General features: G+C 31.4%; 1 protein-coding gene across 8 annotated transcripts in view; it reads left to right on the forward strand.

Moving 5' to 3' along the window:
* EPHA5 (EPH receptor A5) overlaps window positions 1-20,486 on the forward strand; it is a 315,603-nt gene that overhangs the window by 258,388 nt on the left and 36,729 nt on the right. For 7 of the 8 annotated variants that reach the window (XM_016156433.2, XM_016156428.2, XM_016156431.2 and 4 more), the window contains 4 exons: window positions 5,007-5,074; window positions 6,388-6,513; window positions 7,242-7,427; window positions 19,257-19,318. In XM_016156433.2, coding sequence (XP_016011919.2) covers window positions 5,007-5,074; window positions 6,388-6,513; window positions 7,242-7,427; window positions 19,257-19,318 — 442 coding nt within the window. Of the gene's footprint in view, window positions 1-5,006; window positions 5,075-6,387; window positions 6,514-7,241; window positions 7,428-8,529; window positions 8,999-19,256; window positions 19,319-20,486 lie in introns of those variants that run through there. The other variant, XM_016156437.2, reaches the window with a different exon arrangement.

Genomic DNA, 20,486 nt, shown 5'->3' on the forward strand with positions numbered 1-20,486 from the left:
GAGATGGGAACCTAGCAAGCTATGTCCTCATTTTATGTGGTATAATAATCACTTCGATCCCATATTAACGTGTGTTTTTCAACATGAGTACATTTTCTTTCGGTATATTTGAGAATTTTCAGTAAACAGTAATAGAACAGTTGCATTTTGTGTGCGTGTGTGTGTGTGTGTGTGTGTGTGTGTGTGTAACTTACTTCTATCTGTAAGGAACTCAAAATCCCAGTACCTAACTACATGAATGAAGAACATATGAATGAGAATCCTAAGGTCTTGCTAGTAAGGCAACCTAATATACAATGTCCCATTTTACTGCATTTTCACTCACATGCTAATTAAAAAATGTAGTCCTGTAAAATGAAACTTAATATGTTGCCAGTATTTATTAGATATATTAATAAACAAATGTGTATATACTTCTTTGTTTTATGAGGCTGAGCTAGGCGAGATTTTATTAAAACTATCTTTGTTCATTTTGAGAGAATCCTGAAATGAAAAAGTCAAACTATTTCTCCCAAAATTGTAACATTCTTTTCAAGATTCCAGCAATAAAATTCTTAAATACAACGTTTCACAGTGGTTGAGGTCATGATTATGTCAGAACTAAGAGAGAGTACATATATGGAGAAATGTGGTTTTAAAAGAGGCTAAAATTACAAGGAGCTTTCATTTTCTATAAACAAAACATATCTACTCTAATTTTGCTGCAATTTGTTGCCTTCTTGAATCCTTTTGTTATAAAGTGTAAGTAAAGCTTTTCTTAATTTGGAAAACAGAGGAACAACATAGGAGTGTCCGTTTCTGATCCAGTGACTGGTTATATTCACTATTTTAAGAAAATCAATGCCCAAAACACTCCTAGTACACCATTGGACTCCTCCTCATTTATTTATAATTAAAGTGAAAAGATATTTAATCAGTTTTTATTCCTATAGCCTAAAGTAATGGGAAAATCTGATCCTGTGGAAGCTACTGTTGAGCAAGGATCTACAATCTCTTTTGGCTATTCTATTCACTCATTTACCTTTATTGGTCATTTAGCAATTTACTTATTCTGTGCATCACTTGGTACTCTGGAGGGCTTGACATTTATACCTCTCATTTATTATCAAATTCTTAATTTACATTCAAGAACGAAATTATTCATTGGCATATTCATCTCTACATAAATATTATTGTTTACTATTTCATGTATTATGAAATTTTCAAATATCCAAATTTAGGATATTATAGTTAAGGCTGAGTTTTAAGATCAGCATTAGTATCATCAAGGACGTGTTACCCAAATTCTTAAGTATGAGTGAAAATAAATTGATTTCCAAATTACCTATAGAGTCGTTGCTATATTTATATATTAAGCATCTCTCTAGGACTTCTTAGTAAATATTAATGAATATGAATTATGGCTACATGTAAATGATTTCTCATCTTCACCTCTACTACACAAAATAAAACAGCATTATTTTCTAGAAGAAAATGAGTATAAATGACTAGAAGATGATTCCTGTAATTACAAAACCTACAGATATTTTTAGTACAATGATATCAAAGCTTATTAAAATTCTGCTATGAAACAAAATGAAGAAACTATTTTCTGTTCAGAAAAAAAGAAATGGTTCTAGAAGGTAGGAGGTATAATTTATGTACAGCATGGTATCTTCATTGACTGTTGGAAAGGTAAAAATCATGCCTCTGGGTCAGGTACAGTAGATGATACTGAATACACAGGCTTCCCTCACTGCTTTGTTAATGAGGCTGAACCACTGCTTGAGTGCCAGTCTCTGCCAGCTGCACTTACACTTGCTGTATCTTATTGAGGCTTGTTTTAATGATGCTTTGGGGATGGGTGGGGTTCCAGAACTTAATTTTATATGTTAATGTGACATGCAGCCGTATATGTTATAGAGCTCCAGAGATGCCCATAGTCAAAAATAATTCCTTTCTATTGTCCTCCTGGCTCTCACCCTAGGCATTAAAATGTTAACCACTCCTCACCAAAGTATTCCCAAATTAGTTTTAAGATGAGATCCAAAGCTTTATTTTCATTTTATATGAGAATTTGCATGCAATTTAAATACCTATGAGGCTTATTTAATGATAAGGACTATTTGAAGAAGCAAGTTCCAACGTTTAAATTTTTTTGAAGGTAGGAGAGTTGAAGGTGAAGTGGATGTTTGTTCTCTAATATAAACGGCAAGAACTTTAAAATTCCTTTTAGAGCATTTTTTATTTTATTTTTTCAGTGTCATAACATAAATCTCAGGACGATTTTGCACAGTTATATTTAAAACATTGATAAAATAAAGATAACCTCTCTGGAGGCACATACCTGAAAGATTGAAAGAATAATGTAAGATCTAGAAAAGTTATGAACAATGTATTAAAATAACTTAAATGTCAACTTCAATAGACCAAATATAATTGCAGTATAGTTTCATTTGCTTTTTTCTCTCTGAGGTGATTCAAGATGTTTTAATGGCTCTTGAATGACAAATGCTTCTAAGAGTTGTGAATGAAACTTGAAAAGTCACCGGATCCCCATTGTATATTTTTCCTCACCCAAGAACACTATCGATATTAAGTATATTACTTCAACTTAGAATATGTACTTCAAGTTTACTAAAATTTAACTAGCTATACTTTACTAATAAATTGCCAGTTCTTTAAGATAATAAAAAGAAGATAATTTTATTTTTTTTCAAAAATGGCACAAGGATAGGTTGTGTTATCTATTTTGTATAATACATATGTAATTATTTACTAGGAAATGATATAGAATAAAATAAGTTTCATTTTAATACTAAAATATATACATATTTAAGAAACATCTTAGAATATGTAACTGAGGACCGGTCCTCATTAGTTGTCAACTGAACATTTAATTTAGATCACATAATAGTTTTCAACCAATTTTGTAATGGAAATATTTTATCAACCTTCCATTGTGGCTATATTGTCTTTACGTAGAAATAAATTGAAATTTTGTATTCAATAAATTCAATTTTGTTACAAGAGCTTATGAAAAACAATTTAAATATTTTTATTTTTGTCAGTTGTTGTAATGTTATATGATTAACAATGTACCACATCAATTTAGTATTCATTAGTGTACTTCTCCACACACTTGTCACTGTGTAGAGACAATCAGAATATTATTCATTCATTCATTTATTCGTTCATCAATGCGACAAATATTTTTAGTGGCAGCTCTGAGCCAGGTGCTAGGCTACTACAGAAATTTATAGATGAATACTAAATTGCTGCCATTTAAGAAACTGACAAATTAGTAAGAGAGCCAAAATTATATGCAAATGATTATGTTGCATTGCAGAATGGAAATCACAACATGAGAGGGGTATAGAAAGCTATTGGGTCCGGAGGGGAAAAGATTGCATTAAGTTAAGGTATCAGAAAAAAAAAAAAGAAAAAAAAAAAAAAAACATGATATAAAATTTTGAACCGTACTTTGATAAATGGAAATGGTTAGGAGGAATATTTGAGGTTCATGAACCAGTATGTGCAAATGTACGCAAGCATGGAAAACTATCTTGGAGATCTGAGGATAAAGTTTAATACAATGGAAGATAACAGTTGGAGATGATGTAGGAAATGTACATGAGGGCTACATTTAGGAATCTACCTTATTATTTTATTGAAGATTTTGCAAGAGACAGCTAATATGAAAGTACCTTATTTATAGTAATTTGCTACAGCCATGTCTAGTATAGTTTAGCCCAGCCATTATAGAATGTAGAGGTATCTCAGTTTAGAGGCACTAATAGTAATCTAAATGAAAAATAACAAGGTCTTCATTGAGGAATAAATAGAGCTAATGAAAAGGGGGAGATGGATCATAAGACATTTGTATTATATAATATTCAGGATTTGACTACTAATTTGTTTGAGGTACCAAGAATAGTACTTTGATCTAAAGGGACCAAGGCCATGGCAGTGTTATTAACTGTTAAAGAAGGTGGAAGATCAAAATCAAATAGGACTTTGATCTAAAGGGACCAAGGCCATGGCAGTGTTATTAACTGTTAAAGAAGGTGGAAGATCAAAATCAAAAGTAAGGAGAAATATATTGATTATTTAAATATTTATTGAGTTTCAATGCCAGTAAATATCCCTATAAAATAAATTAGTGAGAAATAAAAGTATAACTTTCAGAAGAATTAAACCAGAGGTTTTAGATAAAATTTTAGGTGGTATTAATTAATTGATGGAAATGTATGAGTTGACAGTGGAGAGCCGAGAAATTCATGTAGAGGACCTATGGACATGCCACATAAGTAAAGAGAGGAGCAAGAAGTATCAAAAAAAGTAGTTAGGGAGTTTAGTCCATCATGTGAGATTAAAAACTAAGAAAAAGTCTTTGGATTTAAACGTGAATATGTCATTAGTGAAACTTGAAAGATTTTTGTTGATAATAGAGCAGATTAAAAGGACTTGCAAATTAAATAGTTGAGAAAAACAGAAAAGACAGATTTAGTGACTGGAGCTGAGAGGGAGTGTAGCTTGTGGTGAATTTGATAGTGAATCCAGTCTATATGATTATGAAAAGAGCCATTGGAGCAATGGAAGACTACAAAATAAGAGGAAAGAAATACAAGTTAAATGATTAAGGTGCTGAAGGTGAGAGACTATTGGATCAGAGACAGATTTGGGCATTCATCCTGAAAAGAAGCAGTAGCCTCTGAGCAGGAAAAAAAAAAAAAAAAAAAGAGTAAAAGAGAAAGGAAACAGAAAAATGTATGATTTATGGTTACGGTGAAGAGAAGTTTAAAAATAGGTTTGGAGCACTTTCAACTTCTTAGTGAATATAGATGAAAGTGAGGGATACTCGGTAGAGAAATAAGACGCATCTCAAAGGAGTTATTGGTGCTATTTCATACTATTAGTGTGAAAATCAGTTAGGGTTGCAATTGTTTCAATTGCATTTTATGCTTCTGGGCTTCATGTGATTCACTACTTGGAGATGTGGTTAATTATAGCTTACTCTGTTCCAGGCGGTGTGGTTACAGCAAAGCCAAACAAGACCCAGAGGAGGAAAAGATGCATTTTCATAATGGGCACAGTAAGCATATTGTAAAACCTCAAATGATAACAAAGTAGGGGAGACTTTTTAGTTACTTTGATTTATTTTCAGGTGAGATTTGTAATAACTGACCAAAAATATTGTGTTAAAAAATGTTAAGTGTTTTGTTACATTCCTGTAAGGCATGTAGGCTTGGGGCATTGTCAGCTGACCCTAGGCAACAGTATGATGGTTTATTCAATTCTTTAAAGCAAACTTTCAGTATAACTATTAAAATAAAAGCCTATGCTTAATATAAAATATTATTATATTTCAAACCAAATTTCTAGGCCAATTCTAATTCCTAACAACACATTCAGTAGAAATCTCTTTAAATAACACCACCAGATTACAGGAATGAAATCTCTGTTATTTTTTTTCTTTTCTTTTTTTAGCATTATAGCAGGAATTTCCATGAGCAGATCCTGTAGCAGCAGCTTTGGTCCAAATGACTTGAAAAAGACTATGCTTTTAAGAAATGCAGAATATCACATTTTAATATGAGCTTTAAAAATTAGCCTAAAAGAGTGCTAATTAATGGTATTTTAATATGTTCGTTTTGTCATTAATAGTACAGTGTGAGTTGTTTTGTCAGGTAAATGACAAAAAGAGTTTCTTTTATTTCTGTCACTCTGCCGTGTCTATAAAAATCAAAATTATTAAAGCCATAATTCTTACCATAAAGAGTTAAGTACGTTTTATAGTTTTATCCTGTTTAATGTTATTTATTCTCAAAACACTGCGAAGGTGATATTGGTAGTTTTTAAATGTGATGAAACTGAGGCTAATCGAACGTTAAGTCTTAAATAAGGTCATGCAGTAAGTAGAATGAGAAGTAGACCTTCTCCTTTTCTTTTGACTTCTATATCAGTCTATTAGACAAAAAGCAAAGAAAAGTTATTTTAAATTATTTTTTATAAAACAAAAATTAATTCTTTCTGATGATAATTTACATAAGACATAGACTAACAAACAACAAATAAACCACTAGGATTTCATCAGCCAGTTCAGTAAACAAAACTGTCCTAGTTTGCCTCAAAGACTGACTCTCTGAACATTAGTGTTGAACGATGTATTTACTTAAAATTATTGGCACATATACATTACTTGTAAAACTAACCATAAAGTTTTCTAAAATTATAAAAGTGAGATAGTTGAAAAAATGACTCCAATGACTCAGGAGAGAGTCTGTCTTTGCAGCTTGGCCACTTGTAGGAATTAAGGATTTATGTGATGGTTGCATGTTAATAACATTTATAATTTCACTCATCCATCACAAACGCTTCTATGTTAATGCCAATTTATTTTTACAGTTAAACTTCCAGGAGTAAGAACTTATATTGATCCACATACCTATGAGGATCCCAATCAAGCTGTCCATGAATTTGCCAAGGAGATAGAAGCTTCATGCATCACCATTGAAAGAGTTATTGGAGCAGGTACCACAGTGTATTTAATTCAGACTTTTAACTTGTGTTTAATACAGAATGTAATATGGCAAAGCCCTGAGCCAACACAGAATGCTTTTAATCTTTTATAACTGACTCGCTTTCAAAGTGGTGTATAATTGATCATATTTTAATGCTACCTTCTGTGTAGCTCATATTTCAACCAGCAAATGTTTAGTTTATACGATAAAAATATAAAGCAGCAAATATACATATATATGCGTGTATATATATTCAAACAAGTGTTTACCACTTACTGTTTATTATAATATATACATATGTAATTTGTAATCCCCAAATATATTTACATGATTCAAGCACTCAGTTATTCTGTTTATAAATCAATCCTTCCTTACAATTGTTTCCTTTTTGTCCTGCTATAACATTTTCTCCTTTTCTCATTAATGGCACTAGTGGAATAGAAAGAGAAGGGAGAAGGAAATAATTTAAGTCAGTGGCTTCTAATCTCTTTATAACATTTCCATTAAAGTTTTTGTAGGTGAGATGGATGAAGCCAATAACCCTCAAAGTGTTTTACAATTACCTATGGATTATTTTTCCCAGAGCACCATTCATTTTTATTTACATTGGTAATAAAGTTTAGACTCCCGTTTTAACTTTATTTCATCTAAACCTTAATACTATAAGAGTGCTTTACAGTTTTATTAGGGTAAGGGTTTCGAATGTTTGTACATATTTTTTTCCATCTTTGTCACAAGGTGAATTTGGTGAAGTTTGTAGTGGACGTTTGAAACATCCAGGAAAAAGAGAATTACCCGTGGCGATCAAAACCCTTAAAGTAGGCTATACTGAAAAGCAACGTAGAGATTTCCTGGGTGAAGCAAGTATCATGGGGCAGTTTGATCACCCTAACATCATTCATTTAGAAGGTGTTGTGACCAAAAGTAAGTATGATGGCAAATTACGTATATGTGTGTATATTTATATCATGAATATCTGGGTTTCTTCTATTAGGTTACTATTAATTTCAGGGTCCAACAATAGTAATGTTATTAACAGTTTCTCTAATATTAATAATAATTGTCCTGTACCTTAGTAGATTCTTGTCAAAGCTAATCTTCAATGAACCTGAATTTCTATTTATTTTTTCAAAACCTATGTATTAACTCATTTACTATGAATTCAGGGCCAGAGAAAATGTATCTAGATAAAAGAAGCAGTAAAGGTATCATTTTTTCTCCTTGCTTTCACTTTTTATCCTAATGAAATATTAACTTCAAAGTTTTGATTGAGGCATTGAAGTTTAACATTTAATAGGATTACTATAAGCATAGGTGCCCTGCCATTTTCAAAACCTTTTAAGTAGTTCTTTACTGCCAGATCTATTTCCTTTATTCATTTTTTTCATTGAGATATTTTAATAGATCTAGGGAAAGCAATAGCCTCAGAAGACTGCAAAAGTTCCTTGAGACTAATTATTTGTTCAAGTAAATCTAGTTTTTACTAAGAAATATCTAGAATTTCACATCTCTTTTCAATTTTTATTAGTGTCTTATAAATGTAGTTATGTGGTGAGCTTCTCAATAGAAGGATTTCAAATAATTTTTCAGTCATCCAATAAAGTATTTATGTGGCACATAACTGAGGCCTTTATTTTCTTTTAATCCATATTTTCTTTACCATTGCTATGTAGTTTTATTCCTTCCTTTATCCTTCATATTCCGCATACCACTTAGTAAATCATCTAAAAACTGGCAAGGACCATTCTTTAGACTTTCTTTCAAGCATTTGTTCAACTTCCAGTTCCTATTAATCAAGTTTTAAATTATATATGCCAATAAGCATACTAGTAATTCATATTCAATAAGTACCCTATCAGACTAAGAAATTTTAATTTATTACATATCCATTTACTACATTATCTTTCAAATATAGAAAACAAAACAATAACAATACATTTTCTTAATAAATAAAAATAAAGGAAACAAAGCAAAATGCTTATTTAGAATACAGCAAGTTAATTTTCAACTTATGATTCATTCACAGTAGGTCATGGCGAGAACGCAGAAGCCTCTCACAAGTTTGAGAAAAAGACCACGGCAAAAAGTCTCATATTTATGACTGGCTGAACTTTTGAATGAGTGTCTATTGCTATGAGATTGTCTTTCTCTATGTCTCAAGGAGAAGCACATCTCAGTAAGAATGCTCATAGAGGAATGCAGCATAGGAGTTAAATAACCTTCAATGCATGTGAGTTTCTCCAAAGCTTAGAGGTGTTTCTTCCTCCCGTTAAGCACTTGCCCATACGTTATTACCCCCTTGTCAGCAACCCAAAGACAATATTGATGCAGCAAGAAGGACATCCTGAGGTCTTAAAGGAACAAATAAATTGCTAAAGAAAGGTAAGAGGCAAGGACTAGAGAGAGGTAGGTGGGGGCAATGAAAAACTATATATTTTGGAAAAAAATAAATAAATAAATATTTTATAAAAATTAAATAGTGGGCGCAAATATTTGAAATAAAAATATAATGTAAAGAAGATGGTCGCAGGTGTAATAAAATGAAACAATTTGAATTTGACTGTATTCTATCTGATAGATTATATTCTATCAAGGGAATGACCTTGATAGGATATGGTGCTAGATACTATAGAAACAAGAATCATAGTAACAATGATTGATTAATATTGTTTCCTCAGCAATCATGGTCTTAGCTAATATCAAATATAGTTCTTAATGATAGTCATAGTAATAATAACATAGTAATAATAACATCTGGTAAAGTTCATGTCCTTATTTCACCTTTAATATGATTGCTAAATTTAAGTTTCTCAAAATAAATTCTAACCTTGACCTCCTACTACCCAGGGAAAACGTAAAGCTCCAGAAGTAGCCAATCTACCCTCTGTAATGTTAACGTAATGATTAGAACGGTGCCAGATCACTATTATTATCGTGGAAGACAGTATTGCTTAATGGTCAAGAACATGGACTGTGACTCTAGCCACCTGATTTTAATTTTGCTTCTACCAACTGCTATGTAACTTTGCCCAAGTTAGTTAAACTTTCAGAACCTTACTTTCTTCATCAATGATATGGAGTAGGAATTCCTCATAGTGATGTTGTAAAGTCGACATGAATACAGGGTAAATTTTAGAAGAGGCATGGCATAGAGTAGGTACTTAGTAAATATATAGTTACTTTTCCATTTATTTCTCTTCCTATGCTCTGAACTCCTTCCTATCCATTTCATTCTTAGTGCATTTTAATAGACCTGATATGTTTCCCTACCTACATTGCCTCTTTTTCTAAAACTGACACCTTTATATTCATTACTTTTTAAATTCATTCAAAACCGTACTCAGATTTTATTGCCTCCATGAAACAGTTCTCATCATTTCAGCGTGAAGTAATGTTTCCTTCTTTTGAACACTTTGCCTAAGTCTGTATTTTTGCAGCAATCTATAACATTGCTTCATTTGTCCCAAACTCTTGTTCAAATTTTCCACTTACTTTCATCTCTTTTACACATATTTTTAAAATTCCCAGCTAAAAAAGAAGCCTGCTCTTTGAAAACATAGACCATATTCCAAATATTTATTTAAACTTCTTTCACCTAAATCTAACCCAATCCATAATCACTAAAGCACTTTGAACCTCAATGTCACACAAAAAGGGAGAAATTGTACCTACTTTATAAGATTGTTATGGAGATTAAATTAAGGAGTGTGTGTTTATGTGTGAGAATAATTATAAGTATAGTAGTAAATAAGTATTTATTTCCATCTGTTTAAGTGAATGTATCAGTTACTAGTGGATGACATCCAAAATTTGTTAGAACTAATATTCATCTTTTGAAGACCCCTGATTTATTACAGAACTTGTTTCATGTGAATGGGACATGACTGAGCTAAATTAAGAGAACTACGTTTCTCAGAGTAAATTTTTCACATAATTTATATGAAAGCTTTATTTATAGAAAAAATTATCAATTTCAACAAATGATATCTAAATTCTGTGAATTCTAGTCTAAAAAAATGGTACTGTGGTTGGGAATACAGTTTTTAAATATCGAATCTTCTACTCAAATAGTCTTTTTGATGTTGATGCTATGAGGCTACACATATAAGTAAAGGGAAATTTAAATATTTTAAATATTTCTGTCTTTATTTTTTGTTCTATTTGAATTGAAATTGTACTTTCCCTTAATAAATGTAGCTCTTGGTGTTCAACTTAGGAAGTCTTCAACTTGTTTTTAATTTACCATGTTGCAACTCATTTTATTTGTGTCCTTAATTTCATGCTCTCTGATCTGATGCTAATTTATACAGCAATTATTCTCAACCTGCAGCACACAGATAATGAGACATAAGTGCAACTAAATCTCGTGATATTTCTGATTGAAGTTGAGGTAGGGAGTTTGAAGTAGCACTCCTATGGATGGTGCTATCATGAACCTTTATTTTTCCTGTATCACTGTCCTACGTACCAGAAACATGGGCCCTCATTCAAATTCCTTCTGTGTTTTGTTGTTAAACAGGATACATTATAAATATATATTAGATATATATTATAGATATATATTCTAGAGATGCTTCATGACAAATGATATAAAAAACCCACAGGTCCTGTCTTAATTGACTCATTGGCAATACAAGATGCTTTAATGTAATATACACAGTGCCAGTGCTTACTATGTAAAGAGATTCAGGAATAAAATTAAAAGGAGAAAAGAATTATATTTCCATTGCAGCATTCTTAGTTCTCGAAGATTTTTTTTCTCACCCATGAAAAGTACTATAATTGACTAAGAGGATATTTCTATTGAGTTTTATAATTATTTATAGTTATATTTTTTAATCTTGGACCATGACAAATAAATTTAGTTCTGTATAATTAATAAATTTAAACAAAATATTAGAGGAACATTAGAGGAATATCTTTTTCTTTTCTTTTTTTTTTAATGTCTGAGGAGATGGCACATTCAATAACAATTGATTATTTGATTATTAAGTTGTCAAAAAATCCTAACATATAAATTTTTAATTATCTGTCTAATATAATATTTCATTCTAATAAAGACACTTCCATTTTACGGGTCCTTGTTATGTATCTCCCAGGTCTATTTCAAAATCTCCAAACTGGTCTTCTCATTTTGGTCTTTTCCCACATTAGTTCATTCTATGCCTATGGTCCTTAGGTAGATTTCAATAAATCACTGTTTTTCTCTCATGCTTCATCATTAAACAAGCTAACTAATTTAGCAACGTACATTTACTTTGATAGTTAGTCTGATGTGATTTGGCTATATCTCCATATTTCTCTATTTTCTTGCCAGATAACTCTATCTAGTCCTTGTTCCGACCCTCTGAGATACTTCCTTTAGATCTAGAATGTCTTCTCCACTTTCCTCAGTTCTACTTGACCTCAAGTTTAATTCAAATGTGACCCTCTCCATGAGATCTGTTTTATTTACCTTCATTTGTCCTTCTATTCTCAGTGCCTGGTTGGCATAGAGAAGGCACTCAGTAATGCTGAATATCTAAGTAAAGGAAAGCTTCCCAGTCCAGGCCTACATTAGAATACAAACTTCAAAGAGCAGAGTTTTTGTTTTGCTCTCCTGTGTGTTCTCAGATCAGTGCTCACCATGTGCAGCATTTCACATATTTGTTGAACGAATGAATTCACAGTCGGAAGCAATCTTATAAACTCTAGTTATATTTCTCTGCACTTTGTCATGCTATACATTGTATTGTAGTTATATCTCTGTTTTTCATCCTTACTACACAATGAGTGTTTTGAAACTGATATATGTTTATAGCCTCCCTAGTGTCTATCACAGGGCCAGAAGCATTAGGTAATTTAAAAAAGGACAGAAATTATATTAAATAAATAAATGACGTATAGTTATGTAAATATTTAAAACTAACTAGATTGATACAGAGTTTATATTTTAATTTAAAAAATGTATTCTATAAACCATGGGTATTTTAGAAAACAATTTAAATTCATATGAAGGAACTTGCCTGACAATCTTTTTATAGGATCTTGCATATGTTTTTACTAATACTCATCATTAACACTACTTTAAGAGTTTACTAAGCTTTATGATTTTATATATTATCTCCTTTAATCTGCACAGTAATGCTATCCTACAAATAATAGTATGTGTTCTCATTTTACAGAGAGAAAAAATTAACTTCAAAAAGGTTAAGTACCTTATCCAATATCACAAAATTAGCATAGAATAATGCCAGATTTTAAAATAGTTCTGTATAACTCCAAAACTCAAGCTCTAATGCCAGATTTTAAAATAGTTCTGTATAACTCCAAAACTCAAGCTCTTAAACAGTGTATATTACCAACCTCATATTTCATCATTCAGTATAGGTTTGACAAGAAATATTTATTTATCCAAAAAGCATTCATCGATCACCTAATACATGTCCTTCTATTAATCCATGGGATACAGCAGAGAAAACCAGACTGAATTCCTGCCTTTATTGAGCTTATCTTTGAATTGAGGAGACAGAAGCTAAATGAATGTAAATATTTATAATATAATAAATGAATACAAAACATTAAATGGAGAAAATAAAGCTAAGTTAGGAGATTAGAGATTGGTTCTTTTGCAGGTTGGTGGTTTCTATTTTACTTAGAGAAAGACCTCTCTGATGAGGATTGAATAAAGTGAAGGTGCAGACAGAGTGTTATAGGAGGAAGGACCAGCAAGACTCAAATAAAATAAAATTTACATGGAATGTTCAAGAAACAACAAGAAGATCAGTATTACTTCGGTAGAATGAATGAGACAATTTTGGCAAGAGCTTAACCTAAAGGTAAAGTAGGAGGATAAATAATGTAATAACTTTTGGTTCCTGTAAAAACAATCTTTTACTATGAGCTTTGGAGCCTTTAGAGTCAAGATTTGATGGAGTCTGATTTCTACATTAGCAATATCAATCAGACTGCTGTGTTGATTATAGATGGTAGGAGCCAGTGTTTAAGCAGGGAGCAGTGAGGAGGCTAATGACATTATTCACAGCTCATTATGGGTTAGAAGAGGGTAGGGATCTAACAAGATGGAGAGAATTAGTTGAATTCTATACCTATATTGAAGGCAGACACAATAAGTTTTCTTATGTTTTGGAAATGAACTGTGAGGAAAAAAGAGGAATCAATGATAAGTGTAAATTATTTGCCCTGGGTACATTGAAGAAAGGAATTGCTCTTTATAGGAGACCATCTAGAAGGAGCTAGACTATGGTAATCAGTAGTTCAGGTGTGATTAAGTTAAAGTAGAGATTCTCATAAGCATCCAATTACATATGTTGTATATAATGTGTGATTTACCTTTAGTTCTGAAAAGTACAAATTAAAATATTTGAAGTGTGAGTATGCTTCAGTTTTACATTTCTCATTTCACAAAAGGAAATAAATGCTATGAACCAGCGATAAACCATAATGGAAAGAAATGGCTTTAAAATTGAAGTAGAAACAGAAACCAGCTCATTAATATGGTAGATTTTTTGTTTTGTTTTGTTAGGTAGGGTATATGCAGAGGTTTAATAAATATACATAAAATAATTATTAGAGATTTACAAATGTTTTTCCTGATAAAACAAATCCCAAGCATCTGAAATAATATAGACCTATAAACGGATTTACTGCTCAAAGATGGTTAGTAAATTCAACATTGTGTTTTAAAGTTATTTTCATTATTAATAAAGCAAAGTTGTCAGATTTTATAATTTTTTTGATTCCCCACCTCTTCTGAAAACCTTATAATTTTTAACTTCATAGTTAATTATTATCTACTTTCACTGATGTCAGAACAATTCTAATTCACTTTTAATTTGAGAAATTAACATCTAATGTAAAATTTTATATCAGTATAAACAATATGAAATAAAAAGAGAATATCATGTAATTTGGACACTCTACCTAGAGAAACATTTGGCATTTTCATATTCCCGTCTCAATATAGGCCTTTTTTTATCGTCTTTCCCAAAATTAAAATTATATAATTTTATAAGTGACTCTTCCTAAAATGTTAACCAACGAATAAGGACTATAATAGAATGAAAATATCTGAGTATCTTTGCCCCTCCCCACCCAGCAAGCTCCCAGGTTATAGCTATGTTACTTGTCAGAGGCCATACTCTGAAAACAAGAGCTAGATGAACATTCCCAGAAGTTTGTTTCACCTAACTTTGAAATGGAAATGGACTGAATTACCAGGAGTGGCATTCTCTCTCCTCTGCTGGATTTCTGATAGACACTGGCACCAAAAATCATGTACTAGTGAAACAAACTCAATTTTCTTCTATTGTGATAGAAAAAAAAAAAAAAAACTCACATATGAGTACGGTATTGTTAATTATAAGCACAATGTTGTATCTCTGATCTCTAGAACCTTCTCATATTGTAAAAATGAAACTCCTTTCTTCCTCACCTTTGCCTCTGGCAAGCACCATTTTACATTCTGCTTCCATGGATTGGATTATTATAGATACCTCACAGGAGTAGAATCCAAGACCATTTTACTTTAGAGCACTTTGGAACAGACAGGACATATATAAGTAATGATCACATGTAAAATATATGTTATTTATTGAAACTAGCTGAATAGTTACCAGATCTTCCATCAATGGTCAAATAGTTCAGTATGGTATAGTTATGATTACCAAGTTTGTTTTAACACAGGAAAGTAAATATTTTTGAGACTTAAAAATAAGATTTAAAATAAAATATTTTAAAATTATAGGCATCATAGTATGCAGGAAAGGAAAAAAGCTTTTATAGTCAGGTGGACATGAATTTGATTCCTAATTTTGCTTCTTATACAACTTGTTCTCAACCTAAGTAATATATTGAATCTGTCTAAGGTCCACTTTTCTTTCTCTGAAAAATGTCTTTCATAATATCGTTTTTATAGAATTTTAATAACAATTAAAAATAATGTCATGCCTTGTAAAGAGTAGATAATAAAATCAATAAATTGTAGCTCTTTTATGTTTATCAATAATAGTGTGAATTTCACAAATAATGCATTTCTATTACTATTTAGACTCTGCCTGGGCTGGGTTTTCAGTAAATAATATAAAGTAATATAAAAACTCTAGTCTGTGATTAAAATCATGTTTTGACATGCTTTATGAGCTCTCTTTATATGGATTTTTGATAATATGCTTTCAAAATTATTGGAAATCTACTCTTTGTACTTCAAGCTGGATAATGAAAAATGATTTATACAGTTTTATTGAATTTACAAGGGCTAGAGTAAGCCGTGTTAATTATTGCTATGTCATTCTTTCAGGCTAGTAAGGACTGAGACAAAACATAAGCCAAACTAAATGCAATTAGCATTAAAATGACTCGAGCATGAAATATAATCGAATGGGTCCTGAAGTGTCTTATTCTTGTCAACAAAAGAACATCGTGCTTGTTTGCAAGCATTCATTTTAATTGCTTTTCCCATTGTCTGAAACATGAGAGGTCTTTTAGGTCCTTATCATATTTCTCAAAAAACACTTTTGTTATTGACATTATAACCTACATTGTCATAAATAATTAACCCGACTTTTAAAACTAGGCAATGCTAGCTATGTATTCTTACTGGATGAATACCAGGTACCCATCTCCCCGAAAAGTAATCATATTTTTTTTCTAAATGTATATCATTAAATGTCAATATGTTTTCTAATCAGTTCATTCTCTTTAGAACATAAATTCTTTCTTCTAAATTAGAGTTGAATTTAGGGAACAAATTTACCCAAGCAAAAAATATTTTTACATGGGAATTCCATCCAGTTCTCTCTCAGTAGACCTTGGATGAGCAATAGTAAATATTTACCACTGAGCCATAACTGTACAAAAAGAGTCTAAAAAATTAGAGGATAGGCAGGGAGAAAAAAATATATATGGGAAAATAAGGAAGGAAGCAAAGTTTTGTAAGTAACTATAGAGAAAGTGCCACAGACGTAAATGACTTGGGGTAGAGTAGATGTAGATTAGGGTTTCACTTTGATGAACAAGGCATCTGCTCATATGATATGAACTGAGTGGTGGCAGTGAAGAAAAAATGATACTATATCCCATGGATATCAGCTGGAATTTTGTCCTTCCCTTTCTTTATACTTTCTTTATGACTCCCCTCTGTGAGAGAAGCAATCAGGTAGCATCAGAGACAGAGACACATAGGAAGGATTCCTGGAATCACAGGTTGATTCCAGAAAATGTAGGCTGATGTCCAGCGAGTACATACACTTTCGACTCTATTAGCTGTAAATTTATTGAAATATTTCTGTAGTGTTTGATTAAAAGCTGATGCCATGGTTACCCATGTGTCCCGTTTATCTGTCTACTCCGTTTTATCCTTGGGTACTTCTGAATTCCTGAGATTGGCAAATGAACAGATGACGTCTGATACAGCAGAATGTTTCAAGATACTGCAGCATTATGGCTGGTGTAACTCCTGTCATGTAGGTCCTGTGACAAAGCAGTTATCAAATATTTTGCCTTTTACCCTTGGGGAAGTATAATAGTTCTAGACTTTTGGAAGAAAAGAAGTGTCAACATAAGGCTGAAATGGGCTCTAACATGTAAAAATTAGACCAGAAAGTTTCACAGTAGAATTTTATCTATTTTAGAGTTTCTGTGAAGTTCATTAAGATAAGTGTGGCAATATCATTAAAATTAACATGGAAGCATTTCTCTATTCGTTTTAGATTACAATTATACTAAGAAAAAACATTTATAATCTTTTTTATTCCTGTGCTATCAGAGCCATTTACAAATATGATATGAATCATTTCTCTCTCTTTTTTTTAACTAAGGTATTTTCAGTTTTAAAATCAGTATTCTCCAACTCATCACCTGTCACTTCCTGATTTACAAAGAAAAATTCAGGATTCTTCAAAAAATCAAATATATGGCTATATTTGAACTTGATGAACTCTTTCATGACAAGATCCCTTGGCACATGCTGCCTCCTCTTCCAGGAATATCTGTCACTTTTTATTACACAAGTGACCCTTTCAGTCTTCAAAGTTCAGATTAAATGACATCGACAATGCATATTCTCTTCATATGTGATGTTTCACCTAACATAGGCACCTAAAATCATATGCCAAGTAGATTATTTTAGACAAACTTTTAAAAATAACTTTTATAAACTTTAAAGAGGAAAAAAATGTGTCTACTTTTATAATATATTTGTCACATTCTAGTTAAAGAATATTACTCCTAAAATATTTTAAAAGAAGATGATTATCTGAGAATTAAGACTGACCTGCCTTATTATCTAAAGAGTGAGTTTTAAATTATTTTGAAATGAAAATTATTTTTTTCTAGTTATTTCTTTTTATGTAATTGTCTAACTTTGTATATGTCTACTTATACTGCTGTATGATGTATGACTAAATATGCAAGTTCTAATTCTATGAATTGAGTTAATTACTTCTCAAGTAAAGTACAAATGCTCTTCTGGAGAATGCCATGAAGTTAGTTATAATGAGTTTCATGATCGTATAGGCCTTATTTTATCTCCATAATATAAAAAATGTAATTAGTAGATGTATAAGATAGTAATTTCTCTGTTGTCATAAGGTCTCCTTTTACTAACCTCAAAATAATTTAAAAACACTTAAATTTTATGTAGTATACTGTCACTAAAGAGAAAAGGGGGAATGTTCTAAAATATAGTAAGGTTAATGTGGAGGGATAAAACAAACAACCGTATCTTAAGTATTCTTCATTCAATATGGTTTTTTTATCTTGTATTTTTCATCCTATGTCACAGACATATTATACAAAAGTACCATAATATTATAGGGATTTGTTCTCTTAGTCAACTATGTCCAGCAAAGAAGTTAACCCAAAAGTTGATTAAGTTTATAAACCAATAATACATAGCAAATTCTAAGTGGTAGGCACTATTCTAAGTGCCTTTGATAACCATATGACTTGGTGGGTACTCATAACAATCCTATGAGGCAGGTGCCATTAGTATCCCAGTTTTACAGATCAGAAAACTGAGACTCAGAAATAATAATTGATTTGTCCATGATCACATGATAGTTAAGTGAGTAATATGGGATTCAGAGCCAAGCAATGTGGCTTGAGTCTGTCCAACTACTTTCTAGGCTATACTTTATCAGACATGAAAGGAGGACCTCTTCCATCGAAAACGGTGATTGCAAGGGAGGTTTCCAGATAGCAAGAGAAAGTAGAACAGCATTTTTTTTTTTTTTGAAGAATGAAAAACTTTCCATTGATAGAGATTGTAAGTGTGTTGCCACAGAGAGGGAAAAGGGAGGTAGCCATAAGGAAAGAATTTACAAGAACATAGACATAAAATTAGGAAAATACAACATGTATTCAAGGGATCATAAACAAAGTAGTTAGACTGGATAGTTTTTATTTAGAATTGTGAGAAAGAGAAATATGTTCATAGTGCTTTGCTGGATATTATTACCGCTATTAAAATATTTATTCTTGAACTTATTTTCTACATAAATTAATTTTGAGATTGACAATTGTGCATTTTTAATATCACTTAAATATCAGTCTGTCATTATTCTTGTCATAATTTCTTCTCACTGACTCTACCATTGCATTAAGGTATCGTGTCAGGAATTTACTTGCTACTCAAAAAAGATTTTTTAAATGAATATGTATAACTTGGACACTAATAAAAGCTTCCAGGTAAACATTTTCTAGATAAGAATGTAAAATAAAAAAGCAGCAGTTCACCTACTATTTTCTTTTTAGGTAAACCAGTGATGATAGTGACAGAGTATATGGAAAATGGCTCTTTAGATACATTTTTAAAGGTAAGATTTGAGACCAATTTAATTATTAAAAGTGCTATTTATACATTAACCATGATATTATAGTTGAAATAGGGCCACTTTAAAGCTAGTTTTAAATAGAAATACCTGGAGTCAAAATAATTATACTCCAAAAATTTAACTTCAGTTTGAAAATTGTTCTTTTCAGAAAATTTAAATTTAAATTATGTCTATAGTTTTATTTAAGTTTTATTTATGTTTATTTGCCTAAAAATATAAAAAATATAAAAAATTTTATAAAAAATAAAAGAGAGAAGGAAGGAAGGGAAGAAGGTAGGAAAGATGGAAAGAAGGAAAGGAGGAGTAAAGGAAAGGAAAACAAATACTGAACTTTCTCAAAGTATATAATATTAAGCAGAACAAGAAAAAATGTCTAAAAGTTTCATGCAAATTATCTATATTAAGAGGTCAAATAGGTTTTTAACCCATCTGAGGGCTACTGCTTGTGCAAATGGATTCATCATACGATAATAGACATACTAATTGTGTATTGTCAGACCTGGGTTTCACAAAAAATATTTTTTTTTATGTATAAGTCTCCAAATTTTAAACAATGGTAACTCATTTTATTAATAAATAATTTATGCTAGACATATAACATATTTATAGGCCTGATTAAACCTATAGGTTGGCAGTTCTTCATGTTCAATGTAGTGATTATTGCTACTGATCAGGAAAGGTGTTAGGAAAAGGCATCAATGGTGATCAAAAGAGGGGTCTGTGCATTGAATGTGACAGCATTCCACTGACAAGGCAAACTTCCTTTCCAATCTCCAGCCTCTGCCAAATTCTATTGCCAATTTTTTTACACGTATCTTCCAGTTCTTCAGTCTCTTAAGGTCACACCATTCCTTTATTTTAAAATAATCATCAGGTGAGCCTTTTTCTGTGTGTCTGCAGTAAGTTCAGTGCCCCTGACAGACAGCAAGCTTCTAAGAAATGATAACATTGTCTTGGCCATTGCTCAGTCATTTCCCGCCCATCTGCTATTGCAGAATCTCCCTTTATCTCCTCTGGCCATTTCTTACACCAATATGCTTATCTATCTAGCTTCTTTTAAAGTACCTTGAAGAAAAGGTGAAATACTGCCACATGCGACAACGTAGATGGATCCTGAGATTATCATGCTAAGCAAAATAAGTCACAGAAA

This window comes from Rousettus aegyptiacus, unplaced genomic scaffold, assembly GCF_014176215.1.
Source record: "Rousettus aegyptiacus isolate mRouAeg1 unplaced genomic scaffold, mRouAeg1.p scaffold_m13_p_10, whole genome shotgun sequence".
Taxonomy (NCBI): Eukaryota; Metazoa; Chordata; class Mammalia; order Chiroptera; family Pteropodidae; genus Rousettus; species Rousettus aegyptiacus.